Below are 18,846 nucleotides of genomic sequence, written 5' to 3'. Positions count from 1 at the left end.
TCCGTGGGATTCTCCAGGGAAGAATACTGGAGTGGGTTGCCATGCCCTCCTCCAGGGGATCTTCCCAACTAGGGGTCGATCCCAGGTCTCCCGCATCGCAGGTAGATCCTTTACCTCCTGAGCTACCAGGGAAGCCCAAGATGGCACGTAGTTCAGAGAAAAATACATCAAAAAGTTACAGTAATTAAAACACTTAAAATCATTTTTTAATTTGCTTACAACTTAAGGAAAGAGGAAAAATGTTAGTGGAGTTTTCCTCTTCTCTAATCTTAATCTGAAGATAAATTTGGGTTATCAAGTACTGTTATATTACATTCTTTGTGTAGCCAGCACAGGTACACTTAAGAATTTCTTAATTCCTAAAGACTTATCTTCCAATTGTTTCAGTTCAGTTCAGTTTAGTTCAGTCAGTCGTGTCTGACTCTTTGTGACCCCATGAATCACAGCACGCCAGGCCTCCCTGTTCATCACCAACTCCCGGAGTTTACTCAAACTCATGTCCATAGAGTCGGTGATGCCATTCAGCCATCTCATCTTCTGTTTTCCCCTTCTTCTTCTGCCCCCAATCCCTCCCAGTATCAGGTTCTTTTCCAATGAGTCAACTCTTCGCATGAGGTGGCCAAAGTATTGGAGTTTCATCTTCAGCATTAGTCCTTCCAATGAACACCCAGGACTGATCTCCTTTAGAATGAACTGGTTGGATCTCCTTGCAGTCCAAGGGATTCTCAAGAGTATTCTCTAACACCACAGTTAAAAAGCATCAATTTTTCAGTGCTCAGCTTTCTTCACAGTCCAACTCTCACATCCATACATGACCACTGGAAAAACCATAGCCTTGACTAGACGGACCTTTGTCGGCAAAGTAATGTCTCTGCTTTTTAATATGCTATCTAGGTTGGTCATAACTTTCCTTCCAAGGAGTAAGCGTCTGTTAACTTCATGGCTGCAATCACCATCTGCAGTGATTTCGGAGCCCCCCAAAATAAAGTCTGACACTGTTTCCACTGTTTCCCCATCTATTTCCCATGAGGTGATGGGACCAGATGTCATGATCTTAGTTTTCTGAATGTTGAGCTTTAAGTCGACTTTTTCACTCTCCTCTTTCACTTTCATCAAGAGGCTTTTTAGTTCCTCTTCACTTTCTGCAATAAGGGTGGTGTCATCTGCATATCTGAGGTTATTGATATTTCTTGATTCTGGCAATCTAGATTCCAGCTTGGGCTTCTTCCAGCCCAGCATTTCTCATGATGTACTCTGCATATAAGTTAAATAAGCAGGGTGACAATATACAGCCTTGACGTACTCCTTTTCCTATTTGGAACCAGTCTGTTGTTCCATGTCCAGTTCTAACTGTTGCTTCCTGACCTGCATACAGGTTTCTCAAGAGGCAGGTCAGGTGGTCTGGTATTCCCATCTCTTGAAGAATTTTCCACAGTTTATTGTGATCCACACAGTCAAGGGCTTTGGCGTAGTCAATAAAGCAAAAATAGGTGTTTTTCTGGAACTCTCTTGCTTTTTCGATGATCCAGCAGAAATTGGCAATTTGATCTCTGGTTCCTCTGCCTTCTCTAAAATCAGCTTGAACATCTGGAAGTTCATGATTCACGTATTGCTGAAGCCTGGCTTGGAGAATTTTGAGCATTACTTTACTAGTGTGTGAGATGAGTGCAATTGTGCGGTAGTTTGAACATTGTTTGGGATTGCCTTTCTTAGGGATTGGAATGAAAAGTGACCTTTTCCAGTCCTGTGGCCACTGCTGAGTTTTCCAAATTTGCTGGCATATTGAGTGCAGCACTTTCACAGCATCATCTTTCAGGACTTGAAATAGCTCAACTGGAATACCATCACCTCTACTAGCTTTGTTCGTAGTGGTGCTTTCTAAGGCCCACTTGACTTCACATTCCAGGATGTCTGGCTCTAGGTGAGCGATCACACCATCGTGATTATCTGGGTCATGAAGATCTTTTTTTGTACAATTCTTCTGTGTATTCTTGCTACCTCTTCTTAATATCTTCTGCTACTGTTAGGTCCATACCTGTTGCAAGAGGGCATCAGAGGGCAGACACACTAAAACCATAATCACAAAAAACTAGCCAATCTGATACATGGACCACAGCCTTGTCTAACTCAATGAAACTAAGCCATGCCATGTGGGGCCACCCAAGACGGACGGGTCATGGTGGAGAGGTCTGATAGAATGTAGTCCACTGGAGAAGGGAATGGCAAATCACTTCAGTATTCTTGCCTTGAGAACCCCATGAACAGTATGAAAAGGCAAAATGATAGGATACTGAAAGAGGAACTCCCCAGGTCGGTAGGTGCCCAATATGCTACTGGAGATCAGTGGAGAAATAACTCCAGAAAGAATGAAGGGATGGAGCCAAAGCAAAAACAATACCCAGTTGTGGATGTGGCTGGTGATAGAAGCAAGGTCTGATGCTGTAAAGAGCAATATTGCATAGGAACCTGGAATGTTAGGTCCATGAATCAAGGCAAATTGGAAGTGGTCAAACAGGAGATGGTAAGAGTGAATGTTGACATTCTAGGAATCAGTGAACTAAAATGGACTGGAATGGGTGAATTTAACTCAGATGACCATTATATCTACTACTGTGGGCAGGAATCCCTTAGAAGAAATGGAGTAGCCATCATGGTCAACAAAAGAGTCTGAAATGCAGTACTTGGATGCAATCTCAAAAATGACAGAATGATCTCTGTTCGTTTCCAAGGCAAACCATTCAATATCACGGTAAACCAAGTCTATGCCCCAACCAGTAACGCTGAGGAAGCTGAAGTTGAATGGTTCTATGAAGACCTACAAGACCTTTTAGAACCAACAGCCAATAAAGATGTCATTTTCATTATAGGGGACTGGAATGTGAAAGTAGGAAGTTAAGAAACACCTGGAGTAACAGGCAAATTTGGCCTTGCAGTATGGAATGCAGCAGGGCAAAGGCTAATAGAGTTTTGCCAAGAGAACACACTGGTCATAGCAAACACCCTCTTCCAACAACACAAGAGAAGACTCTACACATGGACATCACCAGATGGTCAACACCAAAATCAGACTGATTATATTCTTTGCAGCCAAAGATGGAGAAGCTCTATACAGTCACCAAAACTGACTATTCAGTCAGCCACAGCTGACTGTGGCTCAGATCATGAACTCCTTATTGCCAAATTTAGACTTAATTTGAAGAAAGTAGGGAAAACCACTAGACCATTCAGGTATGATCTAAATCAAATCCCTTATACAGTGGAAGTGAGAAGTAGATTTAAGGGACTAGATCTGATAGACAGAGAGCCTGATGAACTATGGACAGAGGTTCATGACATTGTACAGGAGACAGGGATCAAGACCATCCCCATGGAAAAGAAATGCAAAAAGGCAAAATGGCTGTCTGAGGAGGCCTTACAAATAGCTGTGAAAAGAAGAGAAGCGAAAAGCAAAGAAGAAAAAGAAAGATATTCCCATTTGAATGCAGAGTTCCAAAGAAAAGCAAGGAGAGATAAGAAAGCATTCCTCAGGGCTTCCCTGGTGGCTCAGTGGATGAGAATCTGCCTTCCAATGCAAGAAAGCCTTCCTCAGCAATCAATGCAGAGAAATAGAGGAAAACAACAGAATGGGAAAGGTTAGAGATCTCTTCAAGAAAATTAGAGATACCAAGGGAACACTTCTTGCAAAGATGGGTTCGATAAAGGACAGAAATGGTCCAATTTTTTAGGCAACTCTAAATCTCTGAAGGCTTTATACTTTCTTTCCCCAAATTGAATTCTGTGTCATAAGCATCTTCACCATTGGGTTTCCCTGGTGGCTCACCAGTAAAGAATTGTCTTGTCAATGCAAGAGATGCAGATTCAATCTCTAGGTCGGGAAGATCCCCTGGAGAAGGAAATGGCAACCCTCTCCACTATTCTTGCCTGGGAAATCCCATGGACAGAGGAACCTGGCAGGCTACAGTCCACAGGATCCCAAAGAATTTGACACAACTTAGCGAGTAAACAACAAACATCTTCACCATTAAAATAGCTTTCTGGGATTGCATGTCCTAGCACAGTGTACCTGGGAGAAAGTACAGCTTGATTAAGAGCTGTGACTGTTTGTCCCAGCTCTGTCTCCATGCTGTGAATTTCAAGAGGGGTCCAGTTGGTTCTTGTTGGTATAATTAGAATATTGTACTAGAATGATTTTTAGTTTTAAAATTTCATTTTAGTTTTGAAGATGAATCTGGCCTCTGTACCCCAACACCAAATTAAATCTTGGAGAGAGAGTTTGGGGATGAAATAGAAAAAAACAGCCTTATTGCTTTGCCAGGCAAAGGGGGCTGCAGCAAGTTAACACCCTCAAATCTGTGTGTCCCCATCTGGAAGGATTAGTGAGAAGTTTTATAGTAATGATTCAAAGAGGGCATGATCAGCTCCTGGACATTCTTCTTTTTTTGATGAAATTAAAGCATTTAATCTTATCTTTCCACTATAATTGGGCTTCCCTGATGGCTCAGCTGGTAAAGAATCCACCTGCAATGTTGGAGACCTGGGTTTGATCCCTGGGTTGCGAAGATCCCCTGGAGGGGGGAAAGGCTACCCACTCCAGTATTTTGGCCTAGAGAATTCCGTGAACTGAGTCCCTGAGGTCACAAAGAGTCAGACACGACTGACTTTCACTTTCACTTTCTACTATAATTAAGTTAATTACTTATACATAATCAGTATGTATATATATTGCTTTTCTTTTTTAAAAAAAATTAGTGGAGTATAGTTGATTTACAAAGTGTTAGATTCAGGTGTACAAAAGTGAATCAGTCATACCTGTACACACGTATACTCGGTCCTCTCCCAGTTTTTGTGACCCCATGGACTGTAGCTCGCCAGGCTCCACTGTCTATGGGATTTAGGCAAGAATACTGGAGTGGGTTGCCATTTCCTCCCCCAAGGGCTCTTCCCAACCGAGGGATCAAACTTGCACCTGCTGCATGGCTGGTGGGTTCTTTACCACTGAGCCATCAGGGAAGCCATATACATATACCCATTCTTTTTTAAAGATTCTTTCCCATATAGGCCATTATAGAGTACTGAGTAGAGTTCCCTGTGCTATATGGACTCCCCAGGTGGCACTAGTGGTAAAGAACCTACCTGCCAACACAAGAGATGTAAAAGATGCCGGTTCAGTCCCTGGGTTGGCATGCCCTGGAGGAGGGCATGGCCTTTCACTCCAGTATTCTTGCCTGGAGAATCCCATGGACAGAGGAGCCTGGCTATACTTGTAAGCCTTCTTCTGATTGGTTTGTGACGAGGTAAGAGGGAGTCAGCATCATCACCTTTCTGGTCTCAACTGGTCTGGGGTCTGGATGCTTATGGGAAGCATACAATTAACTTGTCCCAGCGGGTGAGGGGTTTAATATCCACTGCTGCTGCTGCTGCTAAGTCGCATTAGTTGTGTCCGACTCTGTGCGACCCCATAGACGGCAGCCCACTAGGCTCCGCCATCCCTGGGATTCTCCAGGCAAGAACACTGGAGTGGGTTGCCATTAGTATCCACAGAACAGCTCAAAGGTATTGTTATGTGTATCTCTTGAGGGAGAACAAGGACCTTGCCCCAATGTGTCACTATTGTTTCTTTCTTTCTTTTTTTTTCATTTATTTTTATGAAGGATAATTGCTTTATGATATCAGGTTGGTTTCTGCCATATATCAACACAAATCAGTCACAGGTACACAGACGTCCCTACCCTCCTAAACCTCCCTCTCACTTTGTTCCTCACTTGTCTCCTCCCTTCCCTGATTAGCAACTGCTTGAACCTGCCCTGGGAACTCAGGGAAGTGTAATCAATAAATGGAGGACAGGGCTTCCGTGGTGCCCCAGTGGTTGGAAATCCGCCTGCCAGTGCAGGCGACATGGTTCAGTCCCAGGTCTGGGAAGATCCCACGTGCTATGAGGCAGCCAAGCCCGTGTGCCACAACTAGTGAAGCCCAGACAAAGGAGAGCCCGTGCTCTGCAGCCAAAGACACCGTTGCAGTGAGAAGCCCGTGCATCACAACTAGAGAGTGGCCTCCACTTGTTGCAAGCAAAAAAAAGGAAAAGAAATGGGGTATACAGAAAGGCTTATGTGCCCAGGAGCCCCGTAGGGTTCTGCTCAGTGTCCATTTCACCTTCAGTTTTAAATATCTAAAATCCCAGGAAGATGGTGACCCACCCAAATAGGGTCAATTTCAAACAAACTTTTTTACGTAAGCACTCATGGAAGAAACATGGGAATTTTTCAACCAGAAAAGAATGGTTGGGCCAGGCAAGTCTACCTATTCACCTTATGGGAATTATGTCTGCCTACCTCAATATACCTCCTCACACTGCTTTTCCTCTATGCTATTTTAAATTGTCCTATCTCTACTTCTTTCCCTCAGCCATTGATGGTCTGCTGAATCCCTTTTCTTTTGTTTCCTTGATCTTTCGTTGATTTCCTTTCCTTTGTATTTTTCCTACATTCCAGAAAGGAACAAAAGTTATGTCATGATATCTTCTGACTTCCCAAGGACATAAGATTCTAGATGCAAGTACTAGGTTGAATTGATACCGTCTTTGGCTTCTGGTCTTTATATTGTCGGGAAAGTGTCGCAGGCAAATTTGCCAGTGAGTCCTGATAATAATTTTCCACTCATGCCCTAGCAAAGAATCTACCTGCAATTTGGGAGACCTGGGTTTGGTCCTTGAGTTAGGAAGTTCCTCTGATGGGAATGGCAACCGAGTCCAGCCAGTATCCTTACCTGGGACATGGACAGAGGAGCCTGGCAGGCTAAGTTCATGGGGTCACAAAGAATCAAACACGACTGAGCGACTAACATGCCCTAGTAAAGCTTGTATGCTGCACCCAAAAGTAGATCTGGAGAGTTATCTTAGGGTGTGTGAGTGTATGCTTCATTGCTAAGTCATGTCCCACTCTTTACGACCCCACGGAGTATAGCCCTCCAGGCTCCTCTGTCCATAGAATTTTCCAGGCAAGAATGTTGGAGTGGGTTGCCATTTCCTACTCCAGGGGATATTCCTGACCCAGGGATCTAATGCATGTCTCTTGCATCTCCGGCATAGGCAGGCAGATTCCTTACCACTGAGCCACCTGGGAAGCCCTATCTTAGGGTAGGAGGGACTTAAAAGTCAAACAGGAAGATTAAAAACTGTAACTTTTTCTTATCTGAGGTCATACAATATGGGGAGGGAGAGGGAAGCAAATATTTTTTTTTCCAGGGACAAACCTCTGGAATAGGTCAGATAATAAATATTTTTGGCTTTGCTGGGTTAAGATCATACTACCGAATTTTGCAGTAAAAGCAGCCAGGTAATACCAAACAAAGAGGCAGAGCTGTGGCTAGATTTCAATAGGCTTTATTTATAAGCACAGTATTTGTTTTATTTACCAAAAAAAAAAAAAAAAAAAAGAGGGCTTTGGGTTGCCCACTCCTGGTATAAGAGAAATACTAGGTTAGTAATTTGGAGATGTGAATTTAAGAGCTCTGCTTTGATAAACTGAATAGATTAGGAAATGTCATCAGACTTCCCTGGTGGCTCAGACGGTAAAGAGTTTTCCTGCCATGCAGGAGACCTGGGTTCGATCCCTGAGTCAGGAAGATCTGCTGGAGATGGGAACGGCAACTCACTCCTGGAAAATTCCAGGGACAGAGGATCCTGGCTGGCTATAGTCCATGGTCTTGCAAAGAATCGGATATATTTGAGTGAGCAACAATTTCACCCAGTCTATTCAAGCCTTTGTTTCCAAGAAAGCACAGCCCTCCCAGTAGAAGAATAGAGTGACACTGTCCTTGGAGAATGGTAGTGGCGCTTGCTCTCTTCCTCAGTGTTTAAGAGTTTCAATACCAGTACCTAGGGTCACCTAAGAGTTCACGAGTCAGCCTCACGAATGATACTAGGAGATGCCGTGTATTAAAAAGTAATATTTATAGATGTTTGACCTGTGTGGCTTTAAGATCTTTAGATACAGCTTCTTGCCACCACAGTCACCCTTTTGCTTCCTCCAAATCCAACACACTGGATTTACCAAGACAGGTAGGCCAATCACAGCAGCAAACTCCAATCTTAGTTTCCTACTCAATAATCTATTGCTTTTCTGCAAATCTGCCAAGGAAGTAAGGTATATGAGGCACTGTCAGCCACGCTGGCCAGTTAGCAGGACAGCCTTCAAGGTACAACAAAGCATATGGGTTCTGAAAATACATGAAGGTCACTGGGATAAACGGTTTCCAAGGACTTGTCATAGAGGACAGCTGTGAAAAAACCTCCAGGACCACAGTTGTGTTTAAGGAGCATACAGGTAGCTGCAGATGAACGTTCAGAAATCCTTCATTATCTCAAATGTGGCCTGCAGTGTTTTACAAGGACTAATGACGGACCAGATCAGAACAGATGAACAGAAGCAAGTGATGAAAAGCAGTATTTTATTTGGCACTGATAACCTCACAAAAATCATGTAGAAAAATAAAACCAAAACAAGAAAATCTGTAACCAGTGATTCAGTTTCTACCAGATGGAAGCTCAAGAGAGACTGTATGAATGGAAAACAATTAATTAAGCATTAGCGAAGGCTAGCATTTTCCCCCCCCTTTGTCCATGCCGGCTGTGGGACTTTAGTTTCCCCACCAGGGATTGAACTGGTGCCCTCTGCAGTGACGGCACGGAGTCCTGACCACTGGACTGCCATGGAATTACCAGGAATTCACTTTTTGATCACTCATTAGATCAAGAGATAATGGCTTTCTTTTCAAGTTTTCAAAAATGCATGGCATATTAATTAAGATTAGGCCTGCTTACATTGAGCGAAAAAATACACACAACCTAAAAGCTATGTTTTATCCGGCAGAAATTTTTAGGACTTAAGCTCAGGAGGCAGCATCTAAAGTAAGCCTGAGAGTAGTGGGAGCGGTGCTCCGAGGAGGTGGGTTGTGGGGAGGAGCCAGGTTATAAAGAAGTTTTGCAAGAAAGGACAGGTGGTCTGAACCTCAAAAGTATTTTTTTGTGAGTTAAAGAAAACCAGATATCCCAAGTTAAAGAATTTAGCGTTTTCTGTGTAGGGAAGTTGCAAAAGTCCAGACTCACTGAAATAATTCCTTTGATATACATCTCAGCTATCTGGGGCCAGTATCCTGTTTTCACCTCCTGAGTTCCTCAGGGCTTATCAGAGGTAGTGGCTACAGTCTGATGGCTGCTAAGTAGCAGGTATACTCCTCCCTGAGTTCCCTCCGGGCTCACTGGCTCACAAAGGAGGGCTGCAATTGCTGACGACTGTGATATCTTTGTTTACTAGTATGGCAGGAAATATTCCATTTCTCAGTGGTAAGCAATAGAAAGCGCTCTCTAACAGTAATGACCAAGAGAGAAGTTTGTTTTTCCTGTACAGACATGCAATCTGGAAGTAGGCGGTCTAAAGAAACTATGGCAGCTGCAGGAAGCCCCAGTCTTGCTGCTCAGCCAGACTTTAAGCCTTTACATCTGCCTTGCCACCATCAAGAAGAGTATAAAGAAGTGAATATTCTCTTCCTATAAGAAGCATCCTAGAAATCAGGTGCTTCCAACTACCTTCTATTCCTGGAACTTAGTCACATACCCATTTACTAGCTGCAAAGGAGGCTGTAATTTTTATTTGGTGGCCCTGTGCCTACGAGAATCAGGAGTTTTGCCACTAAGAATGGGTCCAACCACCCTCTCCATAATAATTCCACAGATTTTATATTAAGCAATGAAGTCTATGACAACTGCAGCTTTGGAGAGCTCCATGAACCCAGTGAAGAGCACATAGGTCTCCACATCACAGAGGCTTAGATCTCTGAATTTCTTTTTTTTTTAAACTTTATTATTTATTTGTTTTTGGCTGTGCTGGGTCTTTGTTGCTGCACATGGGCTTTCTCTCTGTGGGGAGTGGGGGCTTCTCATCTCGCTGGCTTCTGTTGTTATGGAGCATAGGCTCAAAGGCACAAGGGCTTGGTAGTTGTGGCAGCTGGGCTTAGTTGCCCTGAGGCATGTGGGATCTTCTCGGACCAGCTATCAAACCCTTGTCCTCTGCACTGGCAGGCGGTCTCCACCACTGGACCACCAGAGAAGTCCTCAAATTTCTTTTAAGATCTTTGCTCTTTCTCAATTGGACTTATAATTCCAGTTGATATCCCATCTTAGAAGATGTTCAGAGATAAAGCTATGTGTAATTTTCTAGTAGCAGGAAAAAAATGCCCTCTGGCATTTCTCTCAGGAATATGAAGTGGACAACCATTTTATAAATGATCTATCACATGCCCTACAGGAATGCAGGCAGTTATCTTTTCCCTGGAAACTAATATTTTTAAAAAGTTACATGGTAATTATATCTTTTTTCTGATAATATGGTAAAGTTATGTATTTGTTTTAAGCAACAAAATCCATACTATTATTCATACTACGTTCCACACACACATGCTTCTGAATTTTCCCTTTTTATCTGTCCTTCCTTGGTAAAGGTGCCAAGTTTTGTCTTTGTTTTCAGCATAGCTAGTTTTTCCAAGTGCTTCTATGATATTGCTATTCAGAGTGTTGGTTTATTTCTTTTACTCTATCTATCCTTCATCATTTATTAATGACACAGATTGTGTGATGAAGAGTTGTCAACATGAGCATTTTTCTATACTTACAGGTATAAGAACTGTATTGATGTGGATTTGTCATCTAACAGCATGAAATGATCCCTCTCTTTCAGCTGCATTTCCTCCCATTATTTACTGTTCCTCCCAACTGCTTATCATCCACTGCTGTTGACTCCTCTCTGTCCTTAATTTCCTGAGATGGATTTCCACTTAAGAGACTGAGAAACTATTAGATGGAGAGTTTTCACAAACCACCAGAGCAGAAGGTCTTCTGAAAAGAGACATATCCGCCCACTATGGATTCAAGAAAGACAGAGGCATTTTGTCTTCACCTGATGAACCCAGTGCCTATCAATGTGAAGAGGGCAGAAATGCATTTGAACTGAGGGAATCCATGAGCGCAATCTCATTAACACAAGGACAATAGGAGCTAAGAGCCTAAATTCCCGTGCCCTGAAAATGGAAGTGGTTATACTTCTAGTCTAATGTAAAACACGACCTCCTATGTTTGAGTGGAATTTTCATAACTGTTTAGTCTGTGAGTTGTTCTAAGGAAAGCCAAAAGCAAAGAAGAAAATAATACTCATCTCCATAAAGCATTGTAGCAACGGTCAGACAAGTGGACTACCAGATATTTATTTGGAAATTAGCTAGTTAGCTATATTTTCAAATTATGCATGTATTGGTAGTTTTCTGCTGTAATTGGCAAGGCCACTATATGTCTTTATCTTTGCTATATTTAGAATACTGTACAGGAAAATAAGACAGCACTTCCTCTCATGGTAACATTTTGGAGCTAACAATGTTCACTAGTGTAAAAGTATTTTCTGATCAAAACAATTGCTCTCATATATACATTTGTTGGAAGATTACATGATGTGTTGAAGATGATGTTATTATGGATTTGTTTTCATTTAATTTGCAATTACTTCCAATGTTTAAAAGAATATAAATGACTTAACTTCTCAAAAGAAAAATATAATATTACCACACCCTATATACTTTTCACCAATTATTCATCAATGATAAACTACACGGATTGATTACTGAACTAAGCACTACCAACTAAATTGTTACTATGCATTGCCAGGTGCCTTTTTATTAAATTTTTATTGTATAGGACACATAAAGCCAGAGTTGAGTGGGGCCAACTGGAAAGAAGGTGTGGTTTCTAGATGGTAGCTCAAATGCTAAAGAATCTGCCTGCAATGCTGGAGACACAGGTTCAATCCCTGGGTCAGGAAGATCCCTTGGAGAAGGGCATGGCAACCCACTCCAGTATTCTTGCCTGGAGAATCCCATGGACGGAGAAGCCTGGAGGGCTACAGTCCATGGGGTCGCAGAGAGTTGGACACGACTGAGCGACAGACACACACAAACACACACTTGCCTCACAGTCCCTTATTTATAGGCTTTTTTCCTGTTCACGCTGTCTCTCTGGGAAATCTTATCCAATTGTATGGCTTTAAAGACTCCTGTGACTCCTACAATTTTGACTCTCTCTAGCCTTGATCTCCCTCTGTGAACTGCTTAGTCACCTGCCTGATCTCCACCTAAATTTCTTTCCTATTTCTTTTGTGTGTGTGTGTGGAGGGGGGAAGGTGTGTTATACAGCTTGTGAAATTTTAGTTCCCCTACCAGGGATTCAATCCCTGGCCCTGGCAGAGAAAGTGCCAAGTCCTAACCACTAGACTGCCAGGAGAGTCCCTCCACCTGAATCTCTAACAAGCCCTCTTCAAGCTATCTCAAAATAACTTTTTATTTTCCTCACTAAATCTGCTCTTCCCTATCTTTTTCATCTTTGTAAACGGATACTAACATTCACCCAAACAATGTGTGTGTGTGTGTGTGTGTGTGTGTGTTAGTCGCATGAGATGCAACAAATTGGGTTTGATCCCTGGGTGGGGAAGATCCCCTGGAGGAAGGCATAGCAAACCACTCCAGTATTCTTGCCTGAAGAATCCCTTGGACAGAGGAGCCTGGCGGGCTACTGGGCTACTCTGGTGTTGCAAAGAGTCAGACATGACTTAGCGACTAAACAACAAAACAAAACATTTTCTACAGCTTCCCTCCACACTTAAATAAAATCTAAACTTTATTACCTGGTCTACAAATACCTGCATGATCTGGATGCTGGGGCCCCTGCCTCCTCTGGCTCCCCAGCAGAGTGAATTACGGTTCTTTGGCCTTCCTTCCTTTAACACGCTATAGTAGGCAGAATAATGGTCCCGAAAGATGGCCACATTCTAATCCCCAGAAACTGTGACTATGTTACTGTGATTAAGTTAAGAATTAAATCAAGATAGGAACATTACCCTGGATTAGCTGGGTGGGCCCATTGGAATCAGAAGGGTCTCCATAAGTAAAAGAAGGAGGCAGTGCCAGAATGATTCATCATGAGGAAGACTGGATGGACCACTGTGGATTCTGAAGATGAAGGGAACCTGAAACCAAGGAATGCAGGCAACCCTTAGAAGCAGCAAGAGGAAATACATTCTCCTCAAGAAACCCAGAAAGGAATGCAGACCTGTGGACGTAATGATTTTAGCCCAGTGAGAACCATTTTGAACTTCTGAACCCCTAAACTATGAGGTACTAAATTTATATTGTTTTAAGTTACTGAGTTAATTTGTTATAGCAGCAATAGGAGACTCATACACATGTCAAGATCATTCCCACCTTAGGGCCTTTACAAAGGTTGTTCACCAGTTACTCCTTCTGCCTCAAGTGCTCATCTCCCAAATATAGGCATTCTGAACATCCCCCTATCAGTTGGGTCTGTTTAAACTGCACCCTTCACAAAGGCCTTCTCCAATCACTCAAAGTAGCTTCCTTGTTACTCTCTCTCACTGGCTGGACCTGTTATATTAGCATCATGGCACTTATGTTACTTTTCTATGTCACTGGAACACACAAGGAAAGCTGAAACCTTGCCTCTCACTTTCCTTGTAACAACCAGTATCTAGAATAATGCCTAGCACAAAGTAGAAGTTCAATAAACATTTTTTGGAATAAATGAATGAGCATTTTTTTCCATGCAAAGCGACGGACATACACTATAGCACTGAATCTTTTTTAACAGCCTGATGGGATAGGTTCCTATTACCATTTTATTAGACATAAAGTCCATGAGAACAATGTAAGAAGGACTCCTATTGGTATGTTAGTTGCTCCAACTCTTTGCAACCCCATAGACTGTAGCCTGTCAGGCTCTTCTGTCCATGGAATTCTCTGCAAGAATACTTGAGTGGGTTGCCTTTTCCTTCTCCAGGGGATGACAAAAGCCTTTATAGGAGACAAAAAGAAGAGCAGCCACCAATGTGAATAGATGCAGAGACTGGAGTGCTGTGGCCACAGGCCAAGGAAGCCAAGTGATGCCAACAACCAATAGTGGCTATAAGAGACACGGAAGGATTTTCTCCTCACAAGCTCCAAAGGAAGTGTGGCCTTGGCAACACCCTGATTTTGGACTTCTGGCTTCCATTTTGAGGTATATGTTACAGTATCCACAGGAACCTGATGCAGAATTCACAGTGCTTTGTGTTCTTTCCCTTTAAGTAACCACTACAACTAAAAAATCATTTACAGTGAGTCTGATTCTGCCGTAAGCAGATCAGAGAGAGTTCTTAGTAAATGAGAACACAGCTGATTTATTTCCTGATTTATTTATTGGGGTGCATAAGAGAAGGAGTTGATGTTCCTGCAGGGTCTATGTGTAGGAAGTCCATTCATGGTACTATCACTGTCACTGTCAGAAAACACTTAAAGGGGGAATTGGGGACGGAGAGAATCTAGCACATGGGGCAGCGGAAGGCAGGACCACACTCCCCCCCAACCCGGTCCCTCCCACTTTTTCCTTGCTAACCTGACCCTCTTCCCACAGTTGGCCTGAGGATGGTCGGGCAAGGTCTGGGGTCAGGCAAAAGCGTGCACTCTCCAGACGAGCCAGCTCAGCCACTCTGACCCTCGGCAGCTTGGCTGAGCGGTCGGGAGAGAGCTCGAAATTGGGTCTCCGGTAGGGGGGCTGAACCGCCAAAGTCCCCACTCCCGGGCCGGCGGTGGCGAAGGGGGTTGGGGCTGAGTGCCCTTCCGAGGGCGACAGACCTGGGGCTCTGGCAAGCCCTCTCGGGACGCATCGGTCCTCTGTCTGTGGGCATCTGCTTGATGCCCAATCCTCAACCCATTTCTCGGGGCTAAAGCTTCCCCTCTGCGGGGGCGCAGCTTTCCCGAGGCGGCTGACGAGCTCGCCTAACTCCTGAAGCGCCGAGAGCTCGGAGACCGAGCGCGGCCTCCCCTTCCCCCAGCGTACACGTCAACGCCGGCGTCGAGGAAGCGTCGTAATGTCTCGAAGAGGCTCGCCACCCACAACCCTGCAGCCCGCCGCTCCAGCTGCCGACGGAGAAATCGCTGACTCTTCCAAGAGCACCCTGACCCTTCCCGCAGGCTCAAGGCGAATCACAGGAGAATTTTTCCGCAGATGTACTCCGGGAGGGCGGGTTGCCGTGCCTACAGGGCGGGTTTGTTGGAACCCTTGATAGAACAAGTAGGCTGTGGCGCTTCACGTCACTCCCCGTCCCGGTCATTTTTAAGGTTCCTCAGGTCTCGATTGCGGCGAGTTTGTCAGCCTTACCCGGCAGCCAGCTTTCCTTCCCTAATCGCCAGTGCCTGCGGGTTTCGCCCAACGTTCGCTTTTGAGCGTTTGCGCTTGGGAGGCGCGGCTAGAACCGCGGTTTCCTATGCGCTTCTATTAGAGGCCGTACGGTAGTGATGGCGGCGCTCAGTGAGACTTTCCTGTCACTGGATACTACTACTCCCAGCCCTCCTCAAAGCCGCCGGAGCAGCCCCCTGGTCTTTAATTTACTAGTAGCAATTTGACTTGCTCTGCTGCATGTCAGGTGGGAGCTTGGAAAGTGTGGAGAAGCCCCGGGGATTAAGCGATCGCAGCTTAAAAAGAAAAAAAGCCAAGCAAATAAACAAAACCCACCCACCCTAACAAACATGAGGCTGCTGGAGAGGATGAGGAAAGAGTGGTTCATGATTGGAATAGTACTGGCGATCGCGGGAGCAAAGCTGGCGCCGTCCATAGGGGTGAATGGGGGTAAGTGCTCCACCTCTGCATGCTCCGCCGCGGTTCCCACTTCCGAAGTAATTTTCGAGTCTTGGACAGGCGGGGGAGACAGGAATTGGGGAGTGTCTGCCTCTCTTAGGGGCACTGACCAGCCCGTGGTGTCTTTTGGCCTTTTAGCTGATTTTTCAGTTTGCCAGTCCCAGAGAGGATTTATAATTAGGAAGGAGGCAAGCGAATTTGAACGCAGGTTGCCTTTGCCGCGAACAATCAATGAGAATCCTTAGTGTCAAGCAGTGAGGTTACCGAGAATGAAACTTATCCCTCCTGCCTTCAAAGTAGCAGCCTATCCCAAGGGACGCTAGGTTGCCAGGAGTTCCTTATCTGTCTGGGAGTGAACACCGTTACCTTGTCCGTTTCCGACACTCCCCTCCCCCGCGTTAAAAAAGGAAAGGTGGGCCGGTGGCGAGGGGAGAGAAAGGGATACCCTTTCCTCTTCCAACTCAGATTTGGTGGCCCACATGTCGGAGAGAGGTGTTTTTCTGCAGTTGCTGCCGCTCCACAAACTCCCAAGCCGACTGACACGTTGCACTCGCTGCTTCCGTGTACGGCCGGCACAGCTGCTACACTTAGCAGTTTCACAGATACGGGCTGTGTTAGACCCTGTGAGCTGTGTATTTTGGCAAGGAAATGTAGGCGGGCTTAAAAATCACACCCAGATCTCTGAATAGTGGAATCCTTGTCCTGTGTGGACGGGCATTGGTGGAAATGACTGGAAATAGCAATAGCCTTTCCTGTCCCACCACCCCTCCTCCCACCCGTAGACAAGCCTGTCCCACTTTTCATAAATGTTAATTGAATTTGTTTAGTTCATTGTCTGCTTGACCTTGTTCGGCAGTTTTCATGCTTATTGACAGGTTTTACACACCAGCCACACAGGGACAGATAAGGACGGAAGTGAGCACACAGTCTTCGTGCCAGGCTGAACACTCAGGAGGCTGTTTGAAGTTATTTGTACCTTTTTGTTCAAACATGATGAAAGTGAATGAAATGATCTCTCAGGAGAACAGCGGTTCCTTCTACCCTCTGCCCTCAATACCTCCATTTAGAGATAGCTTCAAAAAACATTTAAAAAGAATTTTTTGAACAAAGACAGTGGAGATTAAAAATTTTTTTTCCTTTATGTTCTTTCCTTCTCTGTTCACCTTAGTCCACAGTGTGGAGGGTGTATAGCTGTGAGAATAAAGCTGTTGGGCTGGTTATCCTGCTGAAGATACCAGTTTCTCCTTTGACGTAGTTTCTCTGTGAGCTTTCGGGGAAACTTGTGAAGGCTGGTATTCAGGGTCTATACAATCATTTGCCTTGTCCCTGCAGCTTGCTGGGTAGTAAGAATGTTAGAGAGCATCTTTGTGGTGATCTCGGATGTACATTTCACTAGCTTCACTTGCAGACTTTGTAGCTTACAGTGCTAGGTCTCCGATTTGCTGAGTGTTAGGGTGAAGTTACAGGTGATGTGTGATCCCCTAAGTTGAGATCTGCAGAGACTAGTTTTGGTCTCTTACATTCCTGGGCTGCTCAGTGGGAAGGAGGGTTGTTGACTGCTGAATCGTTTCCCCAGGGCTTCCCCCCAGTGACAGGTGTGAGATACATTCCTGCTAGTTCCCTCAGATTCTACTTAGTGAAGTTTTGGGGGTTATTCTATGTTAGAAATATTGTTTCCCATTTTCACTAGTCCCTATGCCATTAATCTAGAGTTTATTTGTTTAATTATAAAAGAGGAGACAATTAAGAGCTGAGAGGGAACTTGAAATCCTTTTAAGCCAACATGCTTCTTTTACAGCTGAAGGAATTGAGACCTGAGGTCAGGTGACTCACCCTAGGTCAAGTTAGCTAGCTTAGGGAAGAGGAAGGACTGGGAACCCGGACTTCCCATTATATCATACCTGTTGCAACATCCATACATTCTTGGCAATAAATCCATTCTTGGCAATAAATCATTAAAAATGAATAGCCATTATAAAGAAAGGCTCTCTGTGATAAAGACATTTTCCATACCCTGATTTTTATAGCCCAAAAAAGCTAAGCAGATTCAGCTAATATTAGACAACTGTGTACTCGTGTGATTTTTTTTTTTTTTTTTGAGAGAGATGTCCAAGTGTAAAAGTTACTGTTTCTAAAAAAAGAAGTTAAATGTTTGGGATTTGTTATACAGGCTGTCAGGATAAGTTCTGGATACTTCAATTGACTATCCCACCTGTAAAACTTCTTCAATAAAAAACTTTCAAATAGTACCAAATAACACTTTGACTCCATTAGTTAAAACAACAAAAATCTAGGACCCGGGAGAGGAACGATTGCTGAAAGTGTTCTGTCCTCTTGTGCGCTACAGAATGATCTAAAGTACCTCTTTTTGCTTGTCACTTGTAGTCAGAAGTTCCATTTTGGGGTCTGTACACTGGAATTCATATACATTTTTAATGCACTCACATTGACTGAGAAATTTTCAGTTGAACAGTTTTCTGTTCTCTTCAGCAGGAAGTTTTGATTGTTTTCAACTTGTGAAGAGGTTCCCCTCCTCTTTACCTGGATCAATACCTTAATGACCTCACTGTATTTTGAAGTGTAAGACTTCTACACTTAAAGTATCACATCTTTGTTCTGACCTCCCTTTAAAAGCAGTCTATATAACCAATGGGTGAGTTATGTATGGCCTGAAATTTACAGAGGTGGGAACCCTAAAGTGAGAGAAGTTGAATGACTTTCCATATGGGAAAAAGTGAAACAGATACTAGCATAGATCATTTAATTCTTACTTCTCTGTTCTTTTTACTCAGTTACATTTCATTTTTTAAAATATATTAAAAAGTTGAAAGTGAAGAGCCACAAGAGATGTAAATGTGCAGATTTTCAAGAGTAGATACTCTGTTGCATTTCGACCCAGGGGCACCCTGAGCTCTACCCATCTTGGAGTTTACCAGAGTTCAACTCTGTTCTATTCATTCTAGGAGAGAGAGGCTTACTTCTTTGGAAGTACAAAGTAAGTTTCTTATTTCTACTTGCATCTTTAACTGAAATTATTGCTATTAACAAGACATAGAAAAGAAATTGCTTCATTTTTCCTTTAAGAAAACATAACCAGAAACATGTTCCTGCACAAACTTAAG

General features: G+C 43.7%; 1 protein-coding gene across 4 annotated transcripts in view; it reads left to right on the top strand.

Annotated features, from left to right (window-relative positions):
• Nucleotides 1-15,403: 15,403 nt before the first annotated feature.
• Nucleotides 15,404-18,846, top strand: part of SLC10A7 (solute carrier family 10 member 7) — a 293,931-nt gene continuing 290,488 nt past the window's right edge. For all 4 annotated transcript variants that reach the window (XM_065903971.1, XM_065903970.1, XM_065903969.1 and 1 more), the window contains exon 1: nucleotides 15,404-15,715. In XM_065903971.1, the coding sequence (XP_065760043.1) occupies nucleotides 15,616-15,715 (100 nt within the window). In that variant the 5' untranslated portion in view covers nucleotides 15,404-15,615. The remainder of the gene's footprint in view (nucleotides 15,716-18,846) is intronic.

The sequence above is a fragment of the Muntiacus reevesi genome, chromosome 13 (assembly GCF_963930625.1).
Source record: "Muntiacus reevesi chromosome 13, mMunRee1.1, whole genome shotgun sequence".
In the NCBI taxonomy this organism is placed as follows: domain Eukaryota; kingdom Metazoa; phylum Chordata; class Mammalia; order Artiodactyla; family Cervidae; genus Muntiacus; species Muntiacus reevesi.
The sequence above is the reverse complement of the archived record's forward strand: the minus strand, read 5'-3'. Positions and strand labels throughout refer to the sequence as shown.